The sequence below is a fragment of the Geotrypetes seraphini genome, chromosome 8 (assembly GCF_902459505.1).
Source record: "Geotrypetes seraphini chromosome 8, aGeoSer1.1, whole genome shotgun sequence".
Taxonomy (NCBI): Eukaryota; Metazoa; Chordata; class Amphibia; order Gymnophiona; family Dermophiidae; genus Geotrypetes; species Geotrypetes seraphini.
In genome coordinates, this window is record NC_047091.1 from 192,885,031 (window position 1) to 192,911,995 (window position 26,965).

The 26,965-nt window shown below is 43.9% G+C and overlaps 1 protein-coding gene across 7 annotated transcripts in view; it reads left to right on the forward strand.

Moving 5' to 3' along the window:
* LOC117365806 (synergin gamma-like) overlaps positions 1-20,636 on the forward strand; it is a 54,223-nt gene extending 33,587 nt beyond the window's left edge. For 4 of the 7 annotated variants that reach the window (XM_033956650.1, XM_033956648.1, XM_033956651.1 and 1 more), the window contains one exon: positions 9,832-10,159. In XM_033956650.1, coding sequence (XP_033812541.1) covers positions 9,832-10,032 — 201 coding nt within the window. In that variant the 3' untranslated portion in view covers positions 10,033-10,159. Of the gene's footprint in view, positions 1-9,831; positions 10,160-14,716; positions 14,776-17,238; positions 17,316-17,402; positions 17,462-20,500 lie in introns of those variants that run through there. The other 3 variants (XR_004540456.1, XR_004540457.1, XM_033956649.1) reach the window with 3 other exon arrangements.
* Positions 20,637-26,965: the final 6,329 nt, after the last annotated feature.

The following is a 26,965-nucleotide window of genomic DNA, read 5'->3' on the forward strand; positions in this document are numbered from 1 at the left end:
AATCTGCTTGAGTTTTCACAACTGCAGCATTCATTTGGTATTTCAAACACTCAACAATATAGGTGCTTGCAGTTGAAGCAGACTATTCAGATGGGGTTCCCTGAATGGAAAAATCCTTTGCTACCAAACAGATTTAATAGGACATCAGGCTGCCCAGTGGTATAAATTGATTTCTGGATTTTTAAATAAAAAAACAAAAAATAGTCTTAGAGCTATTTGGAGTATCGAGTTAAAACAGCATATTTCTGTTTCTCGTTGGCCACGAATCTGGACTTGGAGATTAAGATGTACAATGTCAGCATCTATGAGACAAACATGGTTGTTTTTATTACATAGAATTTTTTGGACTCCAGTTCGGTTGAATAAAGTAGATAGTTCTAAATCTAATAGATGTTGGCATTGTCATATTGATATTGGGACTTTGGATCATCTTTTATTTTATTGTCCATTGATACTTGGCTTTTGGAAGTCGATTTGGGGGCAAATTAATAATATTCTTCAATCCTCTATTCCTTTGACATATGAAGCAATAATTTTTGGAACGATTCTGCATGATAAACCCACTTTGGATAGAAATAATAGTCGCCTTTTCATGATCTTATCAGGAATAGGGGTTCAAATGATCACATCTAATTGGAAAAATCATGATAGGATTAATTTTAGTTTTTGGTGGGCAACTGTATGTGCAACATATAAATATGAAAAGATTATGGCAGAGCGTTTAGGGTTTGTTAAATCCTTTAAGGGGATTTGGGGTTCATTAACTAATTTTGTCACATTATAATTAAAGTGATTGCTTTTTCTTTATGTTAGATTCCTTTGCACATCCAGGGTGGGGGGGTGTATTATTTATTTAGAGGTATAAATTTCATAATATTCTATAATATTGATGAGTATAATATAATATCATTACTGTTATAGGTTAAGAAGGGATTTAAAATTTTTATTGTAATATTTCTGATGTTAATAGTGTATTTTCATATAGTTGTTTTTTTTTTTTTTGATTTTTCAAATGTATACATTGTCAAGTTCAAAATATCAATAAAGAAATTTAAAAAAAATAAAAAATTTTGTTGAGTTGGGGGTGGTGACCCCAGTGAACAGGGATGTTTGAAAAAGTTGAGGACATAATAAAGTTTGTAATAGAAATATTGTGAAAACAAGACAGGTTAAATAATAAAACGTATAAAAATGAGAAAAAAATAATTTTGAGTGAGAGATAAAAGGACATATGAAAAAGCAAATTGAAAATTGATTTGGAAGCGCCCTCAGGAATCGCACAAAGGAGCGCGCATAAGGAGCAGGTGCGCGCCAGAGGCGCGCGCCTCTGCGTCGTGCACCGCAGAAGGCCCAAATATATGGCGCATGGAGTAGACACCAAAGAGGGAATGGAAAATATGAAAAAGGATCTTCAAAAGTTAGAGGAATGGTCTAATGCCTGGCTACTAAAATTCAATGCAAAGAAATGCAGAGTAATGCATTTGAGGATTAATAATCGGAAGAGACTATATATGCTGGGAGGTGAGAAGCTGATATGCACGGATGGGGAGAGGGACCTTGGGGTGAAAGTGTCCGAAGATTTAAAGGCGAAAAAACAGTGTGACAAGGTAGTGGCTGCTGCGAGAAGGATGCTGGGCTGTATAAAGAGAGACATAGCCAGTAGAAGGAAGAAGGTGTTGATGCCCCTGTACAGGTCATTGGTAAGGCCCCACTTGGAGTATTGTGTTCAGTTTTGAAAACCGTATCTGGTGAAGGACATAAGAAGACTTGAAGCGGTTCAGAGGAGGGCGACGAAAATGATAGGAGGCTTGCGCCAGAAGACGTATAAGGAGAGACTGGAAGCCCTGAATATGTATACCCTAGAGGAAAGGAGGGACAGGGGAGATATGATTCAGACGTTCAGATACTTGAAGGGTATTAACGTAGAACAAAATCTTTTCCAGAGAAAGGAAAATAGTAAAACCAGAGGACATAATTTGAGGTTGAAGGGTGGTAGATTCAAGAGCAATGTTAGGAAATTATACTTTACGGAGAGGGTGCTGGATGCCTGGAATGCGCTCCCGAGAGAGGTGGTGGAGAGGAAAACGGTGACTGAGTTCAAAGAAGCAAGGGATGAACATAGAGGATCTAGAATCAGAAAATAATAGTAAATATTGAACTAAGGCCAGTACTGGGCAGACTTGCATGGTCTGTGTCTGTATATGTCCGTTTGGGGGAGGATGGGCTGGAGAGGGCTTCAATGGCTGGGAGGGTTTAGATGGGATGGAGTAGGTTTTAACAGAGATTTCGGCAGTTGGAACCCAAGCACAGTACCGGGTAGAGCTTTGGATTCTTGGCCAAAAATAGCTAAGAAGAAAAAATGTAAAAAATTTAAATTGAATCAGGTTGGGCAGACTGGATGGACCATCTACTATGTTACTTTAGTAGCCTGTGATGTATACCATCTGGCCCAGGAGATTTATCACTTTTTAACTTGGCGATTTGGCTTAGTACGTCTTCTGGATTCACTGAGATTTTCTTTCAGTTCCTCCGCATCATCACCCTTGAATACCATTTCCGATTCAGGTAAATCTCTTACATCTTCTTCCGTAAAGACCAAAGCAAAGAATATATTCAGTCTCTCTGCTATGGCCTTGTCCTCCCTGAGCGCCCCTTTTGCTCTTTGATCATCCAACAGTCTCACAGATTCCCTCACAGGTTTTCTGCTTCTGATGTACCTCAAAAAAACATTGTTATGAGTTTTTGCCTCTTTTGCAAGTTTCTCTTCATATTCTTTCTTAGCTTTCATTATCAATGCTTTGCACCTAACTTGCCAGTGCTTGTGTCTCTTATTTCCTTCATTTGGATCCTTTTCCCAATGTTTAAAGGATTTTTTTTTGCTTTAATAGCCTCTTTCATTTCACCTTTTAAGTATGCCTGCTCTTGTTTTCTCTTCTTTCCACCTTTGCTAATACGTGGAATACATCTGGGGGACTTAGATGTTTAAGCAACATAAACATTTTAATGCCAATTTATGAATGTATCAAACGCCTACAGGGTTTATGAGAATGAGGGCCATAGTGTACCAACGTTTATTTTACAAAAGTTGAAAATCTACATTGGTATAATGAAATGATAGACGAGCACCCCCACGAGAAGGCCTTTTATTCCCACAGGGTTTAGAGTGGAGAAAAGAGGCCTCCAGAAAAAGCACAAAATCTCAAAATGCCTCTTTGTGCCAAAGAACCATTTCCGTTATAGCAAATTACAGGGACTGTCTATAAACAATAGTCAGTAAAAGGCTATGTATATAATGGGAGACTGACTGTATAATAAAGAAATTACCAGTGTGGAGAAAATGAATAACTCATTAGCTGTACGCTCAGAGAAATGAAACTCTGAAGAGGGGGTGAGAACCTCCTTTTGGGGTAAGAGTTTACCATCCAATCATTGCATATGTTTCATGAAAAAACACTCTCTGAACACTGGTAGAACATGTATTGATAATTAGACTTGCTTGTAAGGCTGGCGTGAATATTCCAATTTCTTATGCCACAAATCTCACTGGATTGCTAGTTTGGAACACTTATCTTGTAAGTAGAGCTCTCAGGGGTCTCAACGCGGCCCCGTTTCGTGTTCTGCTTCAGGAGACCCAGAAACACTTAATTGAACGATGTTCTCATTGAGACTCTGTACAACAGTAACAGCTTTCCATGAGAAAATCTAAAATACAAAAACTTAAATCAGAACCACACAAACCGTAGAAAAATATACTTAAATAGTCTACGCTGTGGGAAGAGTTAATGTCTTATTGGCTCCCATTATATATAAAGAACCATTTCCAACATCATTGGTCTTTTTTCTCCTCTTTAAACGCTGTGGCCCTAAAACATAGGAAATGAGGAACGTGGCGCTTAGCGCATCTCAATCTTAAACTAGGTGCTGTTTATAGAATCATGCCTAGCAGTGCCTAAAGCACCCTTAGGCACACTCTATTTATGCCAGGGTTCTCTTGGCCTAATTACATGCCAAACACAACCACGATATGACCCCTTGAACTAAGTGCCCACCAACAAGAGGGGCAGCTATTTTAGATCTAGTCCTTGGTGGAACGCAAAGCATAATATGAGAGGTAACAGTGTTGGGTCTGCTGGGAAACAGGGATCATAATATGATCAAATCTGGAGTGAAGTCACAAAGGAAATCTAATGTAGCAACATTTAAGTTTTGAAAGGGTGACTGATAAAATGAGGAAAATTTGGTTAAAAAGAAGCTAAAGGTTAGGACTTTAAAGCGGGCATGGACCTTGTTTAAAAATAACATCCTTGGAAGCTCAGACCAGATGTATTCCATGTTTTAAGAAAGAGGAGCAAGTGATGGCCAGCGTGGTTAAAAGGGCAGAATGAGAGAGATCATAAAAGTCTAGTCTAAGTAGGAGGTTGTCCAAATAGCATTTCTATTTAATTTAAGTACAGTCAAACCTCAGTTTATGAGTGCACCAGTTTGCGAGTGTTTTGCAAGACGAGCAAAACATTCGCAAAATTGGCGCTTCGGAAACCAAGCTTGACTCGATTTACGAGGGCCCACCCCCACGATCCGGCATCCCTCCTGCTGCAATCTGGCATCCCCCCCCCACACACACACCCAAACACATTGTCTTACCCCATCTGGCACCAGCACCAGCACCAACGCACAGGACATGCAGGTGCCGGTGCCCAAAGATCTGCTCTCTTCCTTGTGATGGGCCTTGAGCATCTGTGCGTTGGTGCTGGTGCCGGTGCCAGATGGGGGTAAGACAATGTGTTTGGGGGGGTGCGTGGGGGATGCCAGATCGCGGCTGGGGGCCACATGAGCGGGGGGGTGGAGCAGCGCCAGTGGCCTGGGGGGGAGTAAGCTACAGCAATGCCGCTGGCCTCGGAGGGTAGGGGTGGGTGAGAACGTATCAAGTGAGTTTCCCTTAATTCCTATGAGGAAACTTGCTTTGATATACGAGTACTTTGGTTTACGAGCATGCTTCTGGAACGAAATATGCTCGTAAACCAAGGTTCCACTGTATAAGATTTAAGGGAATCTGTGAAACAGTTACTGGCACTTTGGCTAACACTCAGTATGAAAAATTAATGTTCTAATGCAAAAGGAAAAAGGGCTTAGAGCATATTGTGCCTCATTGCATTGCTTATCCTAGATCTTAAGTATCTTTTATAATATTTCATCTTGAGGATCTTAGCAATAGTGATATGAACTGATGATTTTATGTCTCTTAATTATTACCTGCCGTAATAATCCTCCTGGTGGACTGTGCTGACTAAATCATTTGATTCACATCTCCGTGCTGCCTCGGGGGTTTTATGGCTCTTCCGATAACTCTGCAGAAATCACCATTTGAGAAACTGCATGTATTATTCACAAAGCAGGAAATACTTTCCGTTTCACTGAGCTATTGAAATTCATAAGCACTAAGAAATCTTTTGATGTCATCTCCATTACTGGTCAGACACCAAACCCACCAGATATGGCCAAACGTTCCTTCCAACAAAGGCCTGTCCAATGCCCATAGATTCATTTGAGGTGAGTTGGTGTGTCGTACCACTGAAATAGCATTTTATATCCATGCTCAACATAATTAGTCACACTAGAAACCTTAAGCAATTTCACTACAGATCTTCCCACCCCCTATGATCTAGTCGCAGACCCTGTGGGTCCTCAAACCCGATTGGTTGGGGCTTGAGGTGAATGAGGCAGGAAAGTCTGTTGGTCACCAATGGACTTTCCCACCAAAATTCAAACTGGTGACCAATGGACTTTCTTAACTCATTCACCTTAAGTCCCAACCAATAGAGTTTGAGGACCTACTATGTAAAGACAAACTGCAAACCTCACAGCATACCCTGAAGAAAGCCACAGCATCATGGTTGAAACATCGAACACACATCGAGACCCAGAAAACTGCAACAAGCATACATAGCCTGTTAGTGGTTAACCATTAACTGGATATATTCAGCAGGAGATAACTGAATATCTGTGGTTAGGCGCTGAATCTGTTCCTGTCTGGTTAAAAGCTTTGAATATCCGCCAAAATATTTTCGGAAATGTCTTTCCCTATACAGATGTTGCAGTATTTGCCTCCAGTGGGTCCCTGCAGATTACGAAATATGTCCATTTTAAAGAAACTTAGGGCCTCTTATATCAAACTGCACTAGCAATTTGTAGCGCGGTGAGCCACGCTGAATGGCCCGTGCTGCTCCCGATGTTTCTATGAGCGTCGGGAGCAGCGCAGCTCTCTGCACTAAAAACTGCTAGTGCAGTTTGCTAGAGGAGGCCCTCAGGGCCACAGATGTGATTACTATATGGCCAAGACACAGAAGGGATTTGTTTGCGTTCACACCTACAAAGTTACTCCTCCGCAGCTTTTTCATGCTTTAATAGAAAAGGAGCAACAGGAAATTGTCGTGTTTTCACAAAACAATTCAAAATATAGAAGACAAGATTTTTAGAGCAAACAGGTAAAGCCTCACGGCATAAAGAGTTATAGAAGTAACTTTTTCATATGTTAAATTACCAAAAATAGATTTATTTTATTTTTAAAATTTCTATACCATTTAAAACTAGATGGTTTACATAATTTACATACATAATTTTAAAAGAAAAACATAATAAAATAAACATACAAACAATCCTCAGAAATCATGTCTACAAAATAATATCATTGCTTGAATAGTAAAGATCATGAATAATTCATCAACTCTGCCAGAGAGGAAAATGATTGGCTAGAGAAAGGCATCAACAAATCACTGCGTCTTAAGTCGTTTTCACGGCAGTTTCGTATCTGACCCACCAGGGATTTCCATATCTTAACTCCTGCACAACAAAAAGTCATTTTACCAATCTCAACAAGCCTTGGATTCACAGTCATCTCAGTAAAGTTAGATTCTCAGAACGCAATGATCTTTTTGGTGTGTAACTAAGGATAGTATTTTTAAACAATTCTAGAATGTTTCCATACAAGAATTGATGACAAATCATTACTGCTTTATACTGTACTCTGAAGGCGACTGGTAGCCAATGCAATTTTTGGAGATGTGATCATATTTAGGCAATCCCAATTATCAATCTTGCTGCTGTGTTTTGTATAACCTGCAATGCTCTACATCTTGCTTTTGTTATTCCAAGGTACAGGGTAGAGAATGACATGGTGGTTGTTACCCGCGGCTAGCCGCGAGTAGCCGCGGGTAACCCGCCAAAACGGGGAAGAAAAAATAGTGGTCTCTGCGGGGACGGGGACAAGGCCATTCACCACCCCGTGGAGCGGTGAATGGTCTTGTCTCCACAGTGAGGCAATCATGGATCGTGCTGTCCATCAGCCCCACCCGCCCGATTGCAGCGTTCCGCCATTTCCCTCCCTCCACTTCACCTTATTTGCAGAGTTTGCCGGCTTTCTTTTTCGTCCAGCCGCACACTTTCAAAAAGCCGCGCACACGCGGCTGCTGGAGTTGATCAATCTTCTCCTCTCCTGCAACTTTCTGTTTCCGGTTGCGTCAGAGGAGAAGATTGAACAACAGAGCAACTGCGCGTACGCGGCTCTTTGAAAGCGTGCAGCTGGGCGAAAAAGAAAGCCGGCAAACTCGTCATCTAAGGTGAGGTGGAGGGAGATGATGGAACGCTGCATTTGAACGGGAGAGGGCTGCTGGACCGCGCGATCACGCGTATTCCCGGCTCACATTAGGAAGGAGGGAGTGAAAGGGAAAGAGATTCTGTGCCAAGGGGATGAAGAGGGAGAGAAAGAAACCCACAGCAGGAAAGAAAGGGGAGGACAGGCAGGTGAGCCAGATGCTGGAAGCAGGGGGGGGAGGTGAAGAAAGAGGGAAAGAAGCTAGATGGGGTTGAAGAGAAGAGACACATTGATGTGGAAGAGGAAGACAGGGGAAATCTGGACACAGGAAGGTAACAAAAACAGAGGGGAAATTATGTGCATGGGGGCATAGGGACAGAGACATAAAGGGGACATACATGCCATGGGGATGGTATATGGACATGGGGGGGGAGGGAGCAATGCCAGATACACAGGGGAGATATTAGAAATGGGGAAAATAGGAACACAGAAGTGAGATTGTTTGGGGACCGAGCTCGCAGGCTCCAGTGGCTTGCACAAATTTCATTGTAATGTGCCACAAAAGTAAGAGGGAGGGAGGTAGATAGATAGGCCGCGCGAGAGGAGCTGAAGGATGGTAGAAAGGAACAGATGGTGAAGAAGGGAGGGAAGTATGGTGGTAGAAAGGAATAGAACAGACATTGAAGGAGGGTGGAGAGGAACAGACCCTGAAGGGAACTGTGAAAGACAGAGTGGGGAGAAGACGCTGGAAGGGAAGAAGACAGATGCCAGACTATGGGGAGCGGAGGGAAGAAGATGGGTGCCAGACCAATTAGGGGGGGGGTTAAGGGAGAGGCACAATAACCGAGCAAATGGAAAACGCAGAAAGAAGACACACAGTGGATGGAAGGAATTGAATGAGAAGATGAGGAAAGCAGAAACCAGACAACAAAGGTAGAAAAAAAATTCTATTTATTTTCTTTTTTTTTTTGCTTTAGGATAAAATAGTATATTAGTTGTGTTGATAAAAATTTATAAACAAAGCCCTGCCAGCTGAACATCTCTTTGTCTAGTTCAGCAGCCAGAACTTTGATTTATAAGGAAGGCATAAGCTAAATATTGCAGTACTGAGGCTTATATGGTATATGGATGCTGCGGGGATGGTGACGGAGCGGTGAATGGAATGGCAGTGACGGTGACGGGGCGGTGAAGGGGACGGTGGGATGAGGACGGGGCAGTGACGGGGACAGATTTTTTTCCCGTGTCATTTTCTAGTACAGGGCATTGCAGTAATTGAGTCTCGACAGAACCATAGCCTGGACTACAGAATGGAAATCATATAATGCTAACATGGGTTTTAATCGGTGTAACAAATAAATATAGTAACATGGTAACATAGTAACATAGTAGATGACGGCAGATAAAGACCCGAATGGTCCATCCAGTCTGCCCAACCTGATTCAATTTAAATTTTTTTTTATTTTTTTTTTTTTCTTCTTAGCTATTTCTGGGCGAGAATCCAAAGCTTTACCCAGTACTGTGCTTGGGTTCCAACTGCCGAAATCTCTGTTAAGACTTACTCCAGCCCATCTACACCCTCCCAGCCATTGAAGCCCTCCCCTGCCCATCCTCCTCCAAACGGCCATGCAAAGACACAGACCGTGCAAGTCTGCCCAGTAACTGGCCTAGTTCAATATTTAATATTTAATATTATGCATTTGTGCGAAACATACTTGTACGGTCTTGGTTACTTGCAACTTCATTCGTAGGTCAGAATCAAGCCTTACACCTAAGATGGTCATAGACTCATGTATCGAAAGAACATCATCAATAACTTTCACTTCTTTAGGCCACTGATGATCCGGCTTATCAGTTTTATCTACATTTAATTTCAAAGGAATTTGATCCTTAAGAGCAATTAAAGCAAAACGAGAGTGAGCCAACCTGTTGCTTTAAGCAGAGTTTAATAGTTCATGTTAGAATTTCTACCTCGATGAATAAACGTTTCCACACAGAACTTGTTTCATACAACTGTTACAAAATTGGACAAGGTTTTGTGTCTCTTTTGCCTTCATTTCACCCTGTCCTTTTTAATTCTAATTTCCAGAGTTGAGGACTGCTACTGATTTGGGCAAACACGGTGCATTTTTCCCCTTGAACAAAACTTTGACCTTGGAGCTTTCTGTGCAGTGCCTAACATCCGTGTGTGTGTGTGTACAAGCCTGCAGACAAGGTTTAACCTGGTTCTTTGCTTTTCTGACCAGGCCCTTCCTGTGACACAAGAAGACTGGCTGACACACAAGGGTTGCCATTATCATACCAGCTGTGCCAACTTCTGGCTGAACTGCGTGGATCCTGAGTTGCCAAAGAACGAGGATGATCCTGGTGGAACGGTCTCAATGGGCGAGTTTCACAACAGTTCTGTAATTCTCTCATCCAGGTGCCCAATGAATGGCGAGTGCTAGGACTTTTTTGGATAGGACTCGCATTTCAAGCAGGTAAACAGCAATTTTGGCTGGGTAAACATAGAAACATAGAATATGACGGCAGAAGAGGGCTGGCGGCCCAACAAGTCTGCCCACTCAATGGTGTACCCATCTTTTATGCATAACTCTGTAGCACCCCCACTTGTTTGTCCCATCGACTTTTGAAGTCGAGTACGCTACTAGCCTCGACCACCTGGCGTGGAAGTTTATTCCATCGATCAAACACCCGTTTGGTGAAGAAGTATTTCCGAACGGGTGATTGATCAATTGGCTAAGCATAAATATGCTTTCTTTAAGCATTGACAAAACTACTACTGTGCTTTTTTCAGGAAAAGAAGGAGTACAACTCATTGCCCCTGTCTTAATCGATAATATGCCTCTCAAACTTACTAACTTTACAAAAATTTTAGGAGTGTTTATAGATAACAAACTTACGTTTCGTTCACACATTAGCGCATTAGTTAAAAATTGCTTCTATAAGTTGAGGATGATTCGATCATTAGTCCCCCTTCTTGATAAAAATTCCCTTAATATACTAATTCATTCTCTAGTAATATCTAAACTAGATTATTGTAATTCTCTATTAAAGGGTGCATGCTTAAAAGATATAAAGCGTCTTCAACTCATACAAAATACAGCAATAAAGATAATTTCAGGCTGAAAAAAATTTGACCATGTTACTCCATTATTGCAAAAAGCTCACTGGTTGCCTATTATGCTTAGGATAACATATAAAATTGCTCTTCTAGTTTTCAAGACTATACAAACTAACGCCCCAGCATTTATAGACAGGCTCCTGATTCCGTATGATCAACCTCACAGTCTACTCTTCATGTTCCCTCCTTGAAAATAATTGGAACTTGCCGTGCTCTTATTTTTTCTGTAACTGCTCCAATGACATGGAATTCTCTTCCCCTATATCTACAACAACAAAAGAACCTCCACTATGACCAACTATTAATTCTCTTACAAACCACCTCACCCTCAACAACCCGTTAATGTTTATAAAATCTACAACTTACCTCTCTAGCTAATCATTGTAACTCTGTATTTTTTAAATTAACCTTTTGTAATCCGCCTTGAACCGCAAGGTAATGGCGGAATAGAAATCCCTAATGTAATGTAATGTAATGTAATTTGCAGAAATTCAAAAGCAGTTTAAAGAGCTTTCTTTTTAAAGATGCTTTTAACTGAAAACACAATGTTTAACTAAAATATAATTTTAGCAGTTCTCTACTTTGACCCTCTCTTTGCCACCAAACTCTTTCTTCTTATCCCTTTGTGTACTTCCCTTTTATGTTCTTTTTCTTCAAAATTGTATTTCTCCCCCTCTTCCCTATTGTTTCCTGTGACTTTAAAAAAGTAGTTACCCTTGTATGTCTTGTAAAGAATTATGTATATTATGTTACTTTTATTATTTGTACAACGCTTTGTACCTTTGGTTAAGCGTTTAATCAAACAAATGAATAAAACTTGAAAAACTTAAAACTTAAAAACTTGTCTTATGGTGCATTTCGTAAGACAAATTTATTTCTTAAATGTGGGTATTATTGTTAGCAAAACTCTATTTTGAGTATATCTAAGTAACTGTTGTATTTTTAACTATTTGTATTTCGCTGATTGTCCAGCCTTCTTCGGTGTAAACCGCCTAGAAATTGTTTGGTTATGGCGGTATAGAAGAATAAAGTTATGTTATATTGTCCCACAAGCCGGCTCACAGAGAACGGATTCTCTCACTCCCTTTCTCCTCTGGCAATCTGGAGACTTAACTGATCTTAATAAATATACAACCATTGCTGCAAGTCATGTGTACTCTGATGATGGAGACTGATTTACACTATCATAGCTGATTTACATCATAACATACACATTAAAAGACAGAACACCAGAAAGATCAATTAAACAAGGCAACGCAGCAGTCACAGTGAAATAGAGACTTGTATTGCATCTATTAGTTGGACAAAAGCAGGTACTCTTGGGCTATGGGAAGGAGATTCTAAAGCCTTCTCTTTCCCACAGCATTGTGTCCAGTGCTGGACGTCTTGCCTCTGAGAGGACACAGACCCAGGAGTCAAGAACCTTGAGGCCCTAAATGCTGCCAACTAGCCCTAATGAGTACATGTGAAACAGAAGCATGTGGGTATAGCTGGATCTCCAGTTAACACGGGAAGACTGTCACCAAGGCCTATGTTCTGGTACAGTAAAGAATGTGACATGGAGGTCCTTGAAGGGAGCTGCCTCAGGCTACGAGCCTTAAGTCCATCCTTTTCTTATACCTTCCTAGTGGGCACTGCTCACCACACTTCCCCAATAATTCACAGTACATGCTAATGTTAACTGGCTGGGTGAAATGTTTTAAAGAAAATCTCTTTTTTAACTCTTCAGTCTCTTTAGTTCCTGAATGGAGTGACCTCGTTTTGCACTCTTTCACTCACATCGGTTGTAACTCCTTGATGGCAGGATTCCTTTTCTTGGTTACAGGGTCGCTCTCCAGTAGCCTTCTTTCCTCTGGTCTAGCCAGAGGCAGCAATTCCACTTACGCTTCAATGAGTTGCAGCTCCTTTGGCCTTAGCCTCTGTTATGACCTTCCACACCCCTCACATTGTCCCTTAGAATATAAGAATAGCCATACTGGGCCAGACCAAGGGTCCATCAAGCCAAGTCTGCTGTTTCTACAATGGCCAATCCAGGTCACAAGTACCTGCCAGAAAACCATCTTACTAATCCTAGGTCAAGCAGTGGCTTCCCCATGTCTGTCACAGTAGCATAAAAACATAAAAGCAGCTGTACTGGGTCAGACCAATGCTCCATCTAGCCTAGTATCTCATCTTTATGGTGACCGATCCAGGTCAGAATACCTGGCACAAACCCAAATAGTAGCCACATTCCATGCAAGCGATTCCAGGGCAAGCAGAGGCTTCCCCCATGTCTGTCTGAAGAGCAGATTCTCCCTAACCACATGTAGTCGGTTTCCACCTCCCATTTGTTGTCAGATGGCCCTTTTCAGGTGATTTTGAGTTAATGGGTCTGATATTCAGCACTATTTAGCTGTCTGTGAAATAACACATAGACGGATATCTCCAGTGAATATCCTGGTTAGCAGAGAGCCTGGTGACTGGTCACTGCTAATATTCATAGATCCGCCTATAAAGCTAGTCTATCTTTGGCCTTTTGGACCTAGCTGACCAGCCAATGAATATCAGCTTAGCTGGCAAAAAAATATGGAAATTGGATGCTGGTTACTGCAGTGGCAATGAATTTCTGCATATCAGGCAGAATAAATATTGCCCTAGAGCAGGGGTAGGGAACTCCGGTCCTCGAGAGCCGTATTCCAGTCGGGTTTTTAGGATTTCCCCAATGAATATGCATTGAAAGCAGTGCATGCAAATAGATCTCATGCATATTCATTGGGGAAATCCTGACAACCCGACTGGAATATGGCTCTTGAGGACCGGAGTTCCCTACCCCTGCCCTAGAGGCAGCACAAACACATCACACCACGGATTTACTAGTGGAAGCGACTGGACATCACCACCAAGCAGTCTTTTATGGTTCTATTCATGAAACCTTTCTCTTGCTTAGTGGGTTTGTTGTCTCTGGTTTCTTTGTTCTGCTACAGGTGTTTTAGAAAAAGCTCCAAGTTGGCAGTGTTTCAAGTTTATTAAAATTTGATATACTGCCTTAAAAAAATTGCCAAAGTGGTGTACATTACATTAAAAAATATAAAATTGGGAAAATATTATTTATAGACAAATACATGACTGAGACATAAGGGGAGAAAGGTAGAACTACAATCATTTGTAGGAGAGAAGGAGAAAAAATGGATAGCACAATTGGGAAGAGAGAAGCTGTGATAGATTAGTATTTTAGGCAGTAATAAGTGATCTGGGTGGACGGGAACTCATAAGTTATATGCGTCCTTGTTTTAAATTTGTCAATGTGTTCTTCCTCTCTTAAATAGTCTGGTAATGCATTCCAGTTCTCGGGTGCACTTACAGAGAAAATATGTTTGCGGGTTGTATCATAAAAAAGGTGTCTTAGAGAAGGTTTTGATTATTGGACCTTAATGTTCTTGGTGAGCAATAAGGGACAAGTAATCTTTGGAAATACCACCACACATGTTTTGTCCACTGTGAGAACGGGCTACTAGGCTCGATGGACCTTTGGTCTGACCCAGTAAGGCTGTTCTTCTCTTCTTGTAAAATGTCCCTTAAACTTTGTGATGGTGAGAATTCTTAACTCACAAAAGTCTCTCAGAACAGCTTGAGAGCTATAACAGGTTCACAAGAGAAAAGAGATAAGGGAACACCTGTGCTGAGATCGAAGTGAAGGAGGTGCAGCCGGGACAGCTCCACTCTTTGTTTGCAGGGGAGCTGCTATTTAATCGAATGCAGTGGTTTGTACACTGGCAGCTTTTGGGTGGATGCAGTGTTGTCTGAGCATCCGAGTGCTTCACTCATTTATGGTCCATTACGGGAGGAAGAGAAGTGTGGAGAGAAACCAGAAATTTGGCAAACCCCTCTGCAAATGATGGTTTGGTCCATACCCAAATCTGGGATAAAGTCAGGGCTTTTCCGATAGTGGAGTCAGAGCATGAACATGGAGAAAGAAGGGTGGAAGAGGTTGCTTTGTCTGATGACTCTGTTCACCATTAATGCTACAGGAAATATCACAGAACCCAGCAATGGGAAGGACACGGAAGTCGCTCGGGGGACCATCGTAGTAAGTACAGTTTGAAATCTAATGCTCGGATTTGGAAGCCCCAGTTGTGTTAGTATTAGTGAGAGGGACTGTCAGAAATAGAAACATAGAAAAATGACGGCAGAAAAGGGCCAAAGTCTACCCACTCTAGTGACCCTTCTCCTTGAGTTTGCTCATTAGAGATCCCACATGAATATCCCATTTATTTTTGAAATCTGCCACGCTGTTGGCCTCAATCACCTGCCGTGGGAGTTCATTCCAATGATCGACCACTCCAGACAACTCCATAAGCCCTACTAGATGACAGGGGAGGGGGGGGAGTCTGGATTACCTCTGCCATCCTTTAACATCTTTCTCATCTAGCTTTCTTCAGAGAACCATCAAGCACAGCCTCTCTTCTTAACGCTTAATCAAGAGAGATTTGCATTTTAAATTTCAGTATCCTTCTTTCCCCTGAAGTCTTACAATCTAAATGTGTATCTGAGGTAATGTAAGAACATAAGAACATAAGCAATGCCTCCACTGGGTCAGACCCGAGGTCCATCGTGCCCAGCAGTCCGCTAACGCGGCGGCCCAACAAGTCCAGGACCTGCGCAGATGAAAGTCACTAGGAGCAGCTGTAGGAGGACTTGAATCCTGTCTTCTTCCTCCACGGCCTAACCACTAAGCCACTCCTTGTGCATAGTGTTCTTCTGGCTGTTATCAGGGAATCCTACTGGGCCAGAATCCTGTTTTCAACTGTGACCATTCCTGGCAGAAACCCAAAGAGTAGCAACATTCCATGCGGAATCTCCAAAGAGTAGCAACATTCCATGCGGAATCTCCAAAGAGTAGCAAGATTCCATATTACTGATCCCAGGGCAAGCAGTGGCTTCCCCTATGTCTTACTGAGTCAGTTTAATGGTCCATCTAGCCCAGTATCCTATTTCCACAATGGCCAATCCAACTCACAAATACCTGGCAAAAACCCAAAGAGTAGCAACATTCCATGCAGAATCCCAAAGAGTATCAAGATTCTATGCTATCAATTCCAGGGCAAGCATTGGCTTCCCCCATGTCTGTCTCAATAGCATAAGAACAGAAGAATAGCCAAATTGGGTCAGACCAGTGGTCCATCTTGCCCAGTATCCTGTTTCCAATAGTGGCCAATCTAGGTCACAAATACTTGGCAGTAGCAACATTCCAAAATCTCAGAATAAGCAAGATTCCAGAACCCCAAAGAGTACCAACCATTCCATGCGGAATCCCCAAAGAGTAGCAACATTCCATGCGGAATCTCCAAAGAGTAGCAACATTCCATGCGGAATCTCCAAAGAGTAGCAACATTCCATGCAGAATCCCAAAGAGTAGCAACATTCTATGCTATCAATTCCAGGGCAAGCATTGGCTTCCCCCATGTCTGTCTCAATAGCATAAGAACAGAAGAATAGCCAAATTGGGTCAGACCAGTGGTCCATCTTGCCCAGTATCCTGTTTCCAATAGTGGCCAATCCAGGTCACAAGTACCTGGCAGTAGCAACATTCCAAAATCTCAGAATAAGCAAGATTCCAGAACCCCAAATAGAACCAACATTCCATGCGGAATCCCCAAAGAGTAGCAAGATTCCATGTGACTGATCCCAGGACAAGCAGTGGCTTCCCCCATATCTGTCCTCCTATTCATTTTAAAAGTATTACCATAGAACTTCATGAAGTGTCCCTAGTCTCAGTACTTAGATGTGTCCTTAAAAACAATTGTAGGGTTTCTCTCTAGCCAGCATTCTGATTTTTTTTGGGGAGGGGGAATGAATTCCCTCCCTCCATCCCTTTTCCTCCACTTCAAATCAAAAATATCTTTCCTCATAGGAATGCCAAAATCCCACCAGCCAAACCTCATGCTCACACTGCTACAAGACAGGAGAAAATCAGCAGTGCCCCTAAGCATGCATGAGTTTTGGTGTTGGCAACTGGAAGCATGCTGCCCATTTCTTCTGTACTGCATCCCTGCCAGCCATTTAACAAGAGCTGCATGTTTGGAGGCCCCCTGAGGACCTCCCTGTGGTTACACCACTGCAGAGTAATCCCAACCTAGCCAGAGAAACTACTTTGTGGACGTTAATGATGGCAGTGTGTAGGGAACATTCAGCGTAAGTTCACCAGTTGAGTCTTGGCACATAATTGGTCATTTATCAGTGGCGTTTAATCGATTTCACTGTTGAAAATGGGTCTGTGACTGCTTAAGTCCCAGTCTTTGGAACTTAAGCGGCCATGCCTAGCAACCCTGTATATTTGCCCCTCTTGGCCTGCTAAGCCATGGTGTTGAAGAAGCCAAATATTCAATGGCAATCGTATCCAGGGGATTCTAATAAGAAAATCAGTTCATTGGTTAATTAGGACTCGGTGAAGGCTCATCAGAGACCAAGAAACCCAGTTAGAACCTTGGCTTTTTCAACTCTGAAAGCTTTGATGTCTGCAATGGTTTATTCACCTCTGCTTCTTCCTCAGGCTCCCAGTGTAGTAGGGTGAGTTATTAAGAAAATGCCGGAGCTCCAGCTGTTCATGATGGAGCGCTGGGCGCTATAGTATCCTTTCAGCAAAGGGGTGGCCTGGAAACTTCCTTTGCCAGCTTTTCTAAGAGGTCGATATTCCCTTAACTGTAAACACCACAGCCATAACCTGAAGTACGTTTCTAGAGAAGACAAGGAACCTCAGCTAATTTTCTACAACAACAAGGATGAGAAAGTGAAGGTAAGGAGCTGAAATAGAAGCAAACATAAAGATTTTTCTAGGGCTGTTGGAGCAGGGTGCGGACTCTCATCAGGGAACCATCAGGCACATCTCCCTTCCTCTGCCCCTTCCAACTGTCATCAGAGAAGCATCAGGCACATCTCCCTTCCAGCTCTCATCAGGGAACCATCAGGCACATCTCTCTTCCTTTGTCCCTTCCAACTCTCATCAGGGAACCGTCAGGCACATCTCCCTTCCAGCTCTCATCAGGGAACCATCAGGCACATCTCCCTTCCAACTGTCATCAGAGAAGCATCAGGCACATCTCCCTTCCAGCTCTCATCAGGGAACCATCAGGCACATCTCCCTTCCTGTGTCCCTTCCAACTCTCATCACGGAACCATAAGGCACATCTCTCTTCCTTTGTCCCTTCCAACTCTCATCAGGGAACCGTCAGGCACATCTCCCTTCCAGCTCTCGTCAGGGAACCATCAGGCACATCTCCCTTCCAACTGTCATCAGAGAAGCATCAGGCACATCTCCCTTCCAGCTCTCATCAGGGAACCATCAGGCACATCTCCCTTCCTGTGTCCCTTCCAGCTCTCATCAGGGAACCATCAGGCACATCTCCCTTCCTTTGTCCCTTCCAACTCTCATCAGGGGACCGTCAGGCACATCTCCCTTCCAGCTCTCATCAGGGAACCATCAGGCACATCTCCCTTCCAACTGTCATCAGAGAAGCATCAGGCACATCTCCCTTCCAGCTCTCATCAGGGAACCATCAGGCACATCTCCCTTCCTGTGTCCCTTCCAGCTCTCATCAGGGAACCATCAGGCACATCTCCCTTCCTTTGTCCCTTCCAACTCTCATCAGGGAACCGTCAGGCACATCTCCCTTCCAGCTCTCATCAGGGAACCATCAGGCACATCTCCCTTCCAACTGTCATCAGAGAAGCATCAGGCACATCTCCCTTCCAGCTCTCATCAGGGAACCATCAGGCACATCTCCCTTCCTGTATCCCTTCCAACTCTCATCAGAGAACCATCAGGCACATCTCCCTTCCAACTCTGTTTGATTCGTTTTCCTTTTCTTCTTTTATCTTAAAGGATAAGAGCCTAAATTCTGAAGTAATGAGACTATGGGTTTTTCCCCTCTTTAATCTTAATTGTCCTTTCCCATATATTTTACTTTCCTATAACTAATGTAGTTCTTCCCTTTTTTTTCCTTCTGTATCAAGTTAGTCCTCATCTTAGTTGGTTTAAATTTTAAGCTGTAACATCATTATGTTTTTATTATGTACAATCCACAAAGCCACTGGAGGGACCCGCTGAAACAACTGCGGTCCCAAAAGCAGAGGCAGAAGACCAGGCTACCACAACGAAACAAGGGATGTCCACAAAGCACGCCACGTGGAGCCTGTTCCTGGACACAGGAATGTTGAGTTCAAATCTTTATTACAAATTCCAAACTATATGAACGATCATTGGAGCCTAGACCCAACACGGGCCGTGTTTCAGCAAACTTTGCCTTCCTCAGGGGTCTTTATTATGTACATCGCCTAGAAGTAATATAGGCAAAATTATCAAATTTTAAATAAACCTGAAACCTGATCAGGGAGCCATCAGGCACATCTCCCTTCCAACTCTCATCAGGGAACCATCAGGCACATCTTCTTTCTTACTCATTTCCTGTTCTAATCAAGGAATAATTCAGCTCAGGGGCTCACCATACTCCTTTCCATTCAGTATGCGAAAAGGAATTTCCTTCCTATCACGCTATCACCCAGAAGTTGGCTTGCTCCATGCTCCAGACAATGGGAAATCCCTGGGGGCAGAGCACTGAAAAGCAGCTCTAGTCCCAGAGACTAAGGGTTCCTTTTACTAAGGGGTGCTAGCGTTTTTAGCGTGTGCTAAATTGCCTTGCGCTAACCCTGCACTATGTGCCAAAAACTAACACCAGCGCAGCTTAGTAAAAGGAGCCCTAAGTAGGATCCAGCCAGTGGAAGGCAGCAGGGACAAAAGTGCAGGTGGCAGCAGAGCTCCCTGCGGATGGGGAGAGGTAAGGACATAATCTCTTTTTCTATGTTATATTAGCTTTTTCTACATTTCTATTTATGGTTTTATATTATAATGCATATGTAATCTAGAGAAAAGGCTGAGAAGGAATGATTTCAATTTCTGATAGTATTTTATTGAAATGTTACCACCAATTATAAATACTCCTGTATTTCTGTCACTACTTGTTATTATGCTGTTTTTTAAAAAAATAATTATGTATGTTTGATATGCACACCGCTTAGATTTAAGCGGTTTATACATTTTAAAAATAATGATTCTTATTTATATTTTTATGCTATTATGCCTTTATGATTCATTTTATGGGGGTGAAACATGGCCCATGTCAGGTACTATAAGATGCATTTTAATGTGATCGGTGCTAATGGTTTCCACATGAGCTAAAACACTGAAGCCTTTGCTGCATTGCTTATCAAGTAAAGCAAGGTCAAAACTCTGGCAATACTTTCTGCATTGGCCCTTGAGTGAGTATGAGAGTCCGAGGGGGGGGGAGGGGGTGAAAGTGATTAGCGAGGGAAATTCTGTGCACCTCTCTACTTTAGCCTCCCAAACCACTGAGTCAGTGGCCACTTAGGAAGTGCCCTCAATTTGTCCCTGATAGCTTCTTGCACAGATACAGTCATGAAGTTATAGGGAAATACTTCTAAAACCAATAGGAGGAAATTTTTTTTCACTCAGAGAATAGTTAAGCTCTGGAACGCAATGTCAGAGGATGTGGTAAGAGTGTAGAGCGTAGCTGGTTTTAAGAAAGGTTTGGACAAGTTCCTGGAGGAAAAGTCCATAGTCTATTATTGAGAAAGACAAGGGGGAAGCCATGGAATATTGCTACACCTTGGGTTTTGGCCAGGTACTAGTGACCTGGATTGGCCACTGTGAGAATGGGCTACTGGACCATTGTTCTGACCCAGTAAGGCTATTCTTATGTTCTTATTCCTTTCTTAAAAGTTTTTTCTGTGGTTTACAGGTGGTGAAGGTAAAAAAAATGACAGCTGATGAGATCAGCGCCCTCTTAGATGCTGAAGGTTTTTACAAGAAATCCAAGAAAGGAGAGGAAGTTCCAAAGGAGTTTCAACATTTACCTCTGCGGGCACCAAGGGAGGAATTATGAGCAGCCCTTGGGCTCAGTCCCTGGAGATACTGAAAGCCACAGTGATGAAGTCTGGGCTCTAAAGGTTGCTGCACCTGGGCCCTGACTGACTGAGAATGGAGCTTCACTTAATGACCAGTGACTGAGCCTTCAATAAAACAGAACTTGCTCTAACTCTGGTCAGTTGTGTCTCTAGAATCTTCCTAGGATTACCATATGGCTCCAGAAAAAGGATTGAGACATTGCTGTCAGTAGAAGTAAAACCCGGATGTCTCAATCCGTCCTCCTTTTTCTGGAGCCATATGGTAACCCTAAATCTTCCTCTAGGAAGAAAACCATTTCAAATCAGGTCAGTACGGCCACAGATGTCTTCTCTACTACATCAGTAATGATGGCTCTGCCTTTTCCCAAAAAGTACAAATAATGCATGTACAATTTAGATTGCTACATTTACCCCTCAACTACGGACACAGGCATTTCATGCAGATCAGGTCAGCTTTCAAGGGTTGATTTTCTGGCCTGATAAGCAGGAACCCAATTTGAGAATTAAACTGTCCTGAGAGCACAAAAGGAAGGGATCCCGGGATGTGAGTTCAAATCCCTTCACCATGGACTTGGTTTGCCCTGGCAGTATCAGGGACTGAGCAATCCCCTTCTGTGTTCAAATAAACAGTCTTGTCTCCTCTTAGAGTGTGCACGGCCTTCCAGGCCATCAATAGAGGAATAGCTGTCAGCTGTCAATGAACTCCTGTGCTTTAAACAAGAAAGACTTGGAAAGCAAAGTGCTACTGGAAATGTTTTACCTCAGTTGAGGTGGGGCTTGCAGGATAGCAGCAGGAGCCTGGAGCAGCATAAGCTAATCATTAAGGTAAGAGGAGGGGCCGGAACAGGGTCTTGCCCAGGCTGGTTTTGGTCACAATCCACCCCTATTCTGGCATGCTTTCTTACTTGCCCCCTTCCCCCACCTGTGGAAGATGCTACATGGTGCAGACATAGGAGCCAGCTCTGTGGGTGATGGGTGTGCTTAAGCATTGACTGTCCAGGGAGGGTGATTTCTATTGGGTTTAACATCCCCAGTCATTTTCAAAGGTTGGCTCCTATGGGTGCAGAGGCCAGATATGTGCTTTCTGCATTTCTCCAAGGACAAGTATATACAAGTACTCACAACATGGTTAATATTGCTGATGAAGCCCAGAAATAGGAAACACTTCTAGAAGTTTTTAGAACCTTTTGAGTAGGAGCAGGAGCACCACATATGCATGCCTTCCCCTGGGATGCAATGGGGCGGGACCTAAGACTCCGATTGGCCTGGATACCTAAGGCCCCTCCCATAGGAGGGGCAGTCAGAAATTCCTCACAGAACTCTGCAAGAGCCATGCTCACTGTGGCTTCCAGCCAATCAGAGAGCTCCCTTCTGGCTCCTGCTCTCCTCTTGCACACTGTACCAGCCTTTTGAAAATGTATTCATTTATTTCACTATTTACCATATATACCACTTCTAGCCTGGAGCTTTTTTTCCTATCTGGCCTGGTGGGCTCACACTCTTATCTAATGTACCTGGGGCAATGGGGGATTAAGTGACTTGCAAAAGGCTGTGCAGAAATGGTACAGGACAAGAAGCATTAAGGTCAGAAGGAGCAGCATGGGATTTGAACCCACAACCTCAGGGAGCTGAAGCTGTAATCACTGCATCACACAAGGTTTTGGAACATTTAATGGATGAAGTGTTCATGGACTACAGTGTCTGTGTCCTTTCGATTTGATCCTTTATGAAGTTGACTATAAGGATATTTTAGGAAATACAATTCCTAGAATTACACACACACAGTATTCTCCAGGCCACAGGTGTCAAAGTCGGTCCTCGAGGGCCAGAATCCAGTCGGGTTTTCAGGATTTCCCCAATGAATCTGCATGAGATCTATTTGCATGCACTGCTTTCAATGCATTTTCATTGGGGAAATCCAGAAAACCCGACTGGATTCCGGCCCTCGAGGAGGGACTTTGACACCCCTGCTCCAGGCAGACTTCATCAGCAGCCCACAGTGTGCCTGTATAGCCCCAAACACCCTTTTCATTACTTGCCTCTCTTTCCAGCAGTCTCTGACAAGTGCCCGATGCCGCTGCAGCTTAACACCAACTGTTCCTACTCTCCTGGCCTGTTGATCCTGCTGGGTTCTGGAGGGTAAGACCATGTGGCTCCAGAAAAAGGAGGACAGGTTTTACTTTCAATGGAAATCTCAATCCGTCCTCTACAGTAACCCTAAACCATGGGGCCCTGCTCCCATCTCCGTGCAATCATGGCCAGCCAGTTCCAGAGTGCATTGTCAGCCACCAGTGGCGTACCAAGGGGGGGGGGAGGGAGGAGATCCGCCCCGGGTGCGATCCCTGAGGGGGTGCTCCGGCGTCCGTTCCCCCCCCCCCCCCCGACGTCTGGTTCTTCCTCTCTGGCCTCCCCGCACCATTAAGAGTACCAAAGCAGCCTGCAGCAAGATCGCGATGTCAGCGATCTTGCGCTGCTTCATGCTGTCCTCCGCCGCGGCCCCGCCCCCTCCACTGACGTCAGAGGAGGGGTGCGGGTCCGCGGCGGAGGACAGCACAAGCAGCTCAAAATCGCTGACATCGCGATCTTGCTGCAGGCTGTTTCTACTCTAAATGATGCGGGGAGGCCAGAGGGGAAGAACCGGACATCTGGATGGAGGGGGGGGGCGAGCGGTCCTAAGGGGTGGGGCGGGCAGGCAGGCCTTCAGGGGGAGATGCAGTCCTTAAAGGGGGGGGGACAAGCCTTTATGGGGGAGACAGGCTTTTGGGGGGAGGACAGGCAGGCAGGCCTTTAAGGGGGGGGACAGGCCTTCAAGGAGGTGCAGGCCTTCGGGGGGGGGGGTGCAGGCCTTCTGGGGGGGTGCAGCCTTCGGGGGGGGGGGCAGGCCTTCAAGGGGAGGGACAAGCCTTCAGGGGGAGATGCAGGCCTTAAAGGGGGGGACAAGCCTTCATGAGGAGACACAGGCTTTCAGGGGGGGACAGGCAGGCAGGACTTCAAGGGGGGGACAGGCAGGCAGGCCTTTAAGGGTGGGACAGGGGGGTGGGACAGGCCTTCAAGGGGGGGACAGGCCTTCAAGGGGGGCAGGACTTCGGGGGGGGTGCAGGCCTTCTGGGGGGTGCAGCCTTTGGGGGTGCAGCCTTTGGGGAGGTGCAGCCTTTGGGGGGGGTGCAGGTCTTAAAGGGGGGGACAGGCAGGCAGGCCTTTAAGGGGGGGACAGGCCTACAAGGGGGTGGGACAGGCCTTCAAGGGGGGGGACAGGCCTTCAAGGGGGTGCAGATCTTCGGGGGGGTGCAGGCCTTCAAGGGGGTGCAGATCTTCGGGGGGGTGCAGGCCTTCGGGGGGGTGCAGACCTTCAAGGGGGGGACAGGCCTTTGGGGGGGACCCTGGTGTAGAAGTACACAGAGGGAAGGGGGTGTTCAAAGAGATGTGCATATGCCAGACTTTGGGGGGGAAGAAATAATGGGTCTGAAAATAGAGGAGAGGGAGAGAAATGATGGACCATGGGATTTAGGGAGGGAAAGAACAGAAAGGGAGAGAAATTGGACACAAGGGATGGTTTGGAGGAGGGATAGAGATACTGGATAGGAGGGTAATTGGGAAAAGAAAGGGAGAGATGGTGGGCCTGGGGTGGTGGGGAAGGAGGGAGAGATGCCGGATGAAAGGGTAGTTAAGAAAAGGTGGATCTGTGGAGGGAGATGAAAAAAAGGAAAGATACCAGACTTCCTGGGGAGGGAAGGGAAATGGAAAGGGAGGACAGAGATGGCAGATGGATGGTTAGCATGAAGAAAGAAGGAGACCCTGGCAAGCAAGTTATCAGAAGACAACCAGAGCCGGGGACCAACAAGATTTGAAAAATAGCCAGACAACAAAAGGTAGAAAAATTAATTTTATTTTCTGTTTTGTGATTACAATATGTCAGATTTGAAATGTGTATCCTGCCAGAGCTGGTGTTAGACCGCAAACGTGAGCTAGGATTTAACAGAGAGAGGAAAAGTCATTTTTGTTTCTTTATTTTATTTACACCACAGCGCCAGTGTGGTTAGGAGAAGCCAAAGGGTGTGAAAAAGCTATAAAACCCACCAGGATTTTTGAAAAAAAATCACCCAACTGGGCAGAAAAATCGAATCGAAAAACCAATTAAATAGGCTGAATCGAAATTTTTCTTCCTGAATCGGGCAGTTTGCGCTACTGTCTCAGACTTTAGGACCTGGGATTGGGGAGAGATGGCATCCTCAGTACTTTATAATGCAAGTGAAATGAGGATTTGGTCAGACTTTTGAAGGGTCTGCAGAAGAAAAATATTGTATAGGCCGGGGACATGCGACAGCAGGAAATGGGAACTTTTCTTCCTTCTATTTTTGTGAATGGAAAGGCTGAGGAAGTCAGAGAGTTCAGTTAAAATATGTGCTTTATAAAAAAAAATATAATAATGTGTTTTATAAAGTTTATAAGCATTGCTGACCTACCCAGTGAGGTGTTCCTAGTGGTGGTGGTGGTGGTGGTGGTGGCAGTGTGTCAATGTGTTGAGAGGAAGAGATGGTCTGGGAAATTCTCCTGAGCAAACTCCGGGCCCATTTCCACCCCCCAGTTAGTCCACTCCACTCAACTGGTTCACACACTGAGTGGGTCTTTGGGTATTGTGCCTAGGTAGTTGTTTTGGGATCTCTTCCAGTGGTTTGTCAGTATCTCCTTGTGGTCCAAGGAAGGAAACTTTGTTAACCTTAGCATTGACCTTTTGTAACAGTGCTGCTTGTGTGGCATTAGGCTATCTAGTGATCGAAAGAAAAAAAAAAACAGACCTTTGCACATTTTTGCACTATAGGTGGGTGTATGAGGAGATTCACATTTCCTGCACAGCTAAGTCCGTGTGAAGTTCCCTTGTGTTGTATTTGACATCTAGCAAGGTCTCTGTTTGGAAGGAAAGATCTAAGCTTAAAAATGAAGTGGCCAGAATTTATGGTAAAAGCAGATAGTGTAGCTGGTTTTAAGAAAGATTTGGACAAATTCCTGGAGGAAAAGTCCATAATCTGTTATTAAGACATGGGGGAAGTGTCTGCTTGCCCTGGATCGGTAGCATGGAATGTTGCTACTCTTTGGGTTTTGACCAGGTATTAGTGTCCTGGATTGGCTACCATGAGAATGGGCTACTGGGCATGATGGACCATTGGTGTGACCCAGTTAGGCTATTCTTATGTTATGTTCTCATCTGTAGGGGCCTTTGTTTTCACTTCTTATTTTAATGTATTTTTTTTCTGGGAACTTATCAGTGTTTTTTATAATGGGAACAAAAATGGAAGAGAATTAATGTGTGTGGAATGGGGGGTAACTAATTTCTTCAGCTAAATAATTCAATCCACTTCAAACAGACATAGGAGAACTTGTGCACCATTCACACACCCTCCAACCAAAAACGTCAAAAGAAAAAAACTGTTCGACAACCTCCTAGCCATTCGAGCTGCAACACTCGACCCCCAACTCTACAACCAATTGATATCAACCACAGACTGCAAAACCTTCAAAAAGAAATAAAAACCCTTCTATTCAAAAAACACATAAAACCGAACTAACACAATCAGAACTGTCCCAAGCATCACCTGCAACTACTCCATATGTACTTCTGATGTCATGACAATTCAGACATAATTTATGTTATGTTATGGTATGTTTGGAATAATAGTTACATATATGAGGTTCAATAAAAGAAAATTTTCACTGCCTGTTTCTATTATGACCATTTATTCAGTTTCATGGTCATTACAAAAATATTTTTTACATGGAGGGTGGGTGGGGGGGGGTGTCAAAAAATGATGGGCCCCGGGTGCCACATACCCTAGGTACACCACTGTCAGCCACTGGGCCAAGCACTTCAGGCATCAACAGCAGCAACCCTCCAACCTGCTCTGTTTCTTTTGGCTTCTATTATATGGAATAGAAAGATTTCTAAGAAATGTTTAGGATGACAGGAGGAAGAAGGCGCTTGCAGGACAAACTGAGACAGAGAATTACAACAGATAGCTTTACAACTGACTTGGAACTTACTTTAATTATTGTGTACCAGGTGTGGGCAGTATTTGACAAGGTCTCTGCTTCTTGAAACATAGTCTGGGCTGGCTCTGCGTGGTAAGTTGGCACAGCAAGAGAGTGCTAGCATTTCCAGGCATCAAAACCTGCCCTGAGCATCACTTTACTATGTCTGGTGGCGGCTCAGCTCTTAGGTTTCTGTGCTGAGGTACAGACGAGCACTGGCACTGCCTGGCAATGGAGATGGATTGCTGGAGGTGGTGAAAAGGCGGGTGGGCACT